The 5,350-nt window shown below is 45.1% G+C and overlaps 1 protein-coding gene across 1 annotated transcript; it reads left to right on the top strand.

The window, feature by feature from the left end:
• The first annotated feature begins 1,379 nt into the window (after positions 1 to 1,379).
• LOC108093583 (actin, larval muscle) lies at positions 1,380 to 3,685 on the top strand. Its single transcript, XM_017193708.1, has 3 exons — positions 1,380 to 1,461; positions 1,529 to 2,509; positions 3,127 to 3,685. The coding sequence occupies exons 2-3, from the start codon at positions 1,585 to 1,587 to the stop codon at positions 3,330 to 3,332; spliced, it is 1,131 nt and encodes a 376-aa protein (XP_017049197.1). The 5' UTR covers positions 1,380 to 1,461; positions 1,529 to 1,584; the 3' UTR covers positions 3,333 to 3,685.
• The last annotated feature ends 1,665 nt before the right edge of the window (positions 3,686 to 5,350 follow it).

Below are 5,350 nucleotides of genomic sequence, written 5' to 3'. Positions count from 1 at the left end.
ATGTGTAATGCTTTGGCTGCATTTTTGTGTGTGACAGCATTCGGGCCACACCATCTATGGACTGAGCGGGGGTCTAAAAAGAGCACTGGCACAAATTTCTCTTACCCGAGCTGGGAAAAGACGCTAGCCAGGCCAGCACAAGAACAAATCCACTATTTGTATTGTTCGCGGTTGTTCTTGTTGCCGCTGCTGCTGCTGCTGCTGCCGCCTTTCGCGGGGGTTTATTTATATAAAAACTTAAAAATATATCATCAGATGCCTATACAAGTCCTGGCGCATATTTCCCTATGTTCTCTTCTCTGTGTTCTTGTCGAAGTCATAGCAAAGTTGGCAGCCAGACATAATTTAGCGAAAACGAAATGAAACTAAATGATAAATGGCCTACAGGAATGGGGGAAACTGAATACCCTGAAAGATTAGAGGATTAGAGAAAACACAGCTAATGCTGTGGGTAATACTCAAAACATGGGCTAATGAAAATAAATTATTCTTCCAAAAAAGTCAACTGCTGAATAAATCACGTTAATCGAGGCTCGTTAGATGAATCATTAAACAGTGATTACAACATAATGCTTTGTTTGTTGAACCTGTCAAGGTTTTTCCCAAATTGAAAAATTGAATGTAAGGAAGATTTTACACTTTCGGGTTGGTATCATTAAAAAAACCTGAGGCTGTAGGAACCACTTTCCTTGCAGGTCGTTAGATAAATCGTTAAAATGTGATAATCAAATAATGGCTTTATTGATTTTAAAAGCAGATTTACTCCTCTTATGGTTGACAGCTCAATCGAATACGCACTTAAAATCTGTTTCAATTTTTTGAAAGTAAAAGGAATCACAGGAATAAAATCTGATTAATCAAAGTCTGGAAGATACTGCAGAGTGGAGTACTGAAGATCGCCTTCAAGTGTTTAATCACTTCACACAATGAAAACGCTTTTTCTGACTTCTGTTTTGTCAATTTCTTGAACTGAAAAAATGTTTTTAACATACCACTTAAATCAACAAATAAATCTCTGCATTCAGTTTTTCGAATCATATTCTTTAAGGCATATATACATATACTATATATATTGTATTTACCAATTTCATTAATTTTAATGAACTTGCGTTAAGCGAATCATTTAATTGCTGATTTAATTTGGAAACTCTAATCGATCGCCAAAATCTTTCGCAATCTAACGCGATGCCCCATGCAAAGTACCCGGAATCAGAACACTTTGGTATAATCGAAATGATGTGCATCCGACCCTCCGGTGCGCCTCCGCCCCCCGCGGACGGTGGATCCCCAGCTGGCGGGGCATATCGCGAAATTCGTCAACATGTTACTAGATGAACAATTGTTCAAGATGACAGGGACATGGGCGTGGGGCTGGCGGGGCGGGACAGAACTTATTTAAATGCAGCTGTCGGAGCGCAGAACGAATCACTCTGATTGCTGTCGCTGTTGGATTTACACGTCGTGAGTGTCGCCCTGTCCGCACATCCGCAACCGCAGAAGGATAACCGCTCTGTCTGAATCCTTGTAGTGCCTTGTAGTGCCGCTCCACTCCACTCCGCTCGAACCGAACCGAACTAACCAAACATGTGTGACGAAGAAGCATCAGCCCTGGTGGTGGACAACGGCTCCGGCATGTGCAAGGCCGGGTTCGCCGGAGACGACGCGCCCCGCGCCGTCTTCCCCTCGATCGTGGGCCGTCCCCGGCACCAGGGAGTGATGGTGGGCATGGGCCAGAAGGACTGCTACGTGGGCGACGAGGCGCAGAGCAAGCGCGGTATCCTGTCGCTGAAGTACCCCATCGAGCACGGCATCATCACCAACTGGGACGACATGGAGAAGGTCTGGCACCACACCTTCTACAACGAGCTGCGTGTGGCCCCCGAGGAGCACCCCGTGCTGCTCACCGAGGCGCCCCTCAACCCCAAGGCCAACCGCGAGAAGATGACCCAGATCATGTTCGAGACCTTCAACTCGCCCGCCATGTACGTGGCCATCCAGGCGGTGCTCTCCCTGTACGCCTCCGGCCGCACCACCGGTATCGTCCTGGACTCCGGCGACGGCGTCTCGCACACCGTGCCCATCTATGAGGGTTACGCCCTGCCCCACGCCATCCTGCGTCTTGATCTGGCCGGCCGCGATCTGACCGACTACCTGATGAAGATCCTCACCGAGCGCGGCTACTCCTTCACCACCACCGCCGAGCGGGAGATCGTGCGCGACATCAAGGAGAAGCTCTGCTACGTGGCCCTCGACTTCGAGCAGGAGATGGCCACCGCCGCCGCCTCCACCTCGTTGGAGAAGTCCTACGAGCTGCCCGACGGCCAGGTGATCACCATCGGCAACGAGCGCTTCCGCACCCCGGAGGCCCTCTTCCAGCCCTCGTTCCTGGGCATGGAGTCCTGCGGCATCCACGAGACCGTCTACCAGTCGATCATGAAGTGCGACGTTGACATCCGCAAGGATCTGTATGCCAACAACGTGCTTTCTGGTGGCACCACCATGTATCCAGGTGCGTACTTGTTACTGCATGGGAACATAAATCTAAATTTAATACAAATGGACTTTTAATTATTTTTAAAATTGTTTTTAAATAATTTTTAAATTTATTTTAAAACTATTTTGAATTTGAATTCCAACATCGCTACAATGATCTTGTGGGGTATACTTTTGTACCATTTTAATTCTGAGTATTTGGATACTGATTCTGGTATCTTTCTTTAAAAAAGATCTTCAATGGGTGAATATTGTAACCATGGAAAAGCAAAAATAATAGTTTACCAATTTAATTTTTTTTTCTGTACAACATTTTTAGAAAATGTTAAGCTAATTTCAATTTTCTTTTTAATTGACTATAATTCTTTTTTTGTACCAAAGCTCTTCGTATATTTAACGAAATACTAATAGCTATTCAGCAGAAATTTGTTCTTGATAGTATTGAATATTTTTTGTTTTTATAGTATGAAAACTTTTTCAATTACTCAACTCCTCAAAAATCAATATTTATTAGAATAATAACAAAACTAATTTTGGGCATAACTCAGCAATTAAATTTAATTACAGATCAACTTATTTAGCATATAATAGTTAAGGAGCACCACTAATGCATTTCGATTCTATATGCTCCAGGTATCGCCGATCGTATGCAGAAGGAGATCACCGCCCTGGCCCCGTCCACCATCAAGATCAAGATCATCGCCCCGCCAGAGCGCAAGTACTCCGTCTGGATCGGCGGCTCCATCCTGGCCTCGCTGTCCACCTTCCAGCAGATGTGGATCTCGAAGCAGGAGTACGACGAGTCCGGCCCCGGAATCGTCCACCGCAAGTGCTTCTAAGCGCCCAAGCCTCTAGACCAAATCGAGTCCTCGGGATCGGTTCTGGTGCTTGTCTCGGGAAAAGACATTCGACCAGGTTCTGGAGCCCGGGACGAGGACGCAGTTCAGTGAAAAGTATCTTTAAAATTACATTTAGTTGATGAAGAAGTTTTTAACATAGATAGAGAGAACAAGAGAAAAGAGAACAGAGAACAGAAAGACCGGAAACGAGCGGCAACGCCTTCTTTTTTTATTGTCATTGCTATTTTTATTTGATTTGACTCGGAATTTGTATTGCTTGATTCGCTTGCCAGCGAAGAAATCGCCAAAACAATCGGTTGTAACGTACAATAAAAACCAATAACCCATGTGAATCGAATCGGAGTCGGACGTCACGGGAAAAGCGGCGGCGAGGAATGCGTGCTGGGGAAACTTTTCTAATTAGGCCTCGGCGAATGTCAATCAGGCACTTGGCCAGCAAAAGTTTTGTTTTTCGGACAGCTGGCAGGGCAATCTCAGTGCGAGTATCCGTGTCTCTGCTCGTCTGTCACATTTTGTTTGTCCTGCCGGAAGGGCTTCCCACACGCATCAAGATCCTGGGTCCAGGGGATGACTTCTGGAGAACAGACATCGTGTTTCCGACTACAAGGACGGCTGACAGTCTTAACTGGCTGCCTCCAAACTGCTCAGAGAACTTTCCGCCAACGTAAATGTTTGCGCTCAACTTTTGGCTGCAAACTTCCCAGGTTTCGCCAAACTATGCATAAACCAGGTGCCAAAAACTGTTGCTTAATTAGTTAGGGCCAAACTTGCAGCAGTCGTCAAAGAAGGGTCTAACTGAGTTTATTGGTTTAATGCCTGCTAAGTCGCCATCAACACGGAAACTGTTCTAATGACTTGGCTCCAACACATTCAGTCAGTTCCTAGGTCCGAAAAACGTGTCCAAACTAATTGTCAATGGCTTGTCAATTATGATTTCAGAGTACGGTTTCGGTGTTAGTCGCTCCATGGAGCTGTCTACTCGACATCCTTTGGCTGCCCACCCATAATTACCCTTTTAGTTCGCAGTTCCTGCACTAACGTCATCGGTCCATTGGTCGTGGGGTCCGAGTGCGGTTCATTATCCACCGCCCAGCGAGTGGGCACACAGGGAATCGCACATAAATATTTGTTTGGCGGCATTGACGGGGTCGAAATGATTGGGAAGGCCTGGCTGGAAATCGCCACTCAATCAATCAGAGGACACAGCGGGCCAACCAAATTTGGGCTCGAAAACCTACAAATGATAGTTTGGAGGACGGGTAGTTATGATGAGGAAAGGAAAATGATTCTATTTCCTTATTCATTCCAATAATATCCCTCATCAGGTAAGTATATACCACAATTTCACCTATTGACTAAAGTGCCTTAAGACAGTTAAATCGAATTAAGATAATTTAATTACAAACAATTTTCCCCACCCAAAATAAATTTTATTTGAGTTTCGCCTTTGATGTTTTTCTCTGTCATTATTTGGTTATGTTTGCAGCTCTTGACTGCACGTCAAATTGAATTTAATTACAGCCCGGCCAGAGTTTTCATTCCCCCGCAGATATTCCTATCGTGCAGCCCGTCAATACAGAAATCCCTCCTCGATTGTTTGTTTGTTGTTGTCGCTTTCAGTTTGCGTAAATTGTTGAGCATTTACTGCAACTGCAACTTCAACACCGAGCTGCAAGCGTTGTGTGTTTATTTTATGCTAATTTAATGCACTCGCCCCCAACTCCCGCCCATTGCATTGATACCATTATAATTTGGTGTTAATTACGAAGGCAAATACTTCAATGTATTTGCTATTTTCATTATGCAGATTGCCCAGGCGCAAAACAAACAAGTAGGAATTTAAGCCCAAAGTCAACGAGTTATCTCTCCTCTGCTGAAATCTGAAAGCTGAGGGCCTCTGAATATGAAGGGAGCGGGTGGTTGTCGACAAAAACTTGGACTTGATGGTCGATGGTTTTGACAAGCTAACAAATTGTTTTCCTGGCTGGAGGTGCACC

This window comes from Drosophila ficusphila, unplaced genomic scaffold, assembly GCF_018152265.1.
Source record: "Drosophila ficusphila isolate 14025-0441.05 unplaced genomic scaffold, ASM1815226v1 contig_106, whole genome shotgun sequence".
Taxonomy (NCBI): domain Eukaryota; kingdom Metazoa; phylum Arthropoda; class Insecta; order Diptera; family Drosophilidae; genus Drosophila; species Drosophila ficusphila.
Note: the sequence above shows the minus strand (reverse complement) of the source record. Positions and strands in the feature narration are given on the sequence as shown.

Excerpts from the sequence above, each read along its gene's own strand:
- LOC108093583 (XM_017193708.1), top strand. The coding sequence starts at position 1,585 with ATGTGTGACGAAGAAGCATCAGCCCTGGTGGTGGACAACGGCTCCGGC. Across the intron at positions 2,510-3,126 it reads TGGCACCACCATGTATCCAG|GTATCGCCGATCGTATGCAG; the intron begins GTGCGTACTTGT and ends TATATGCTCCAG.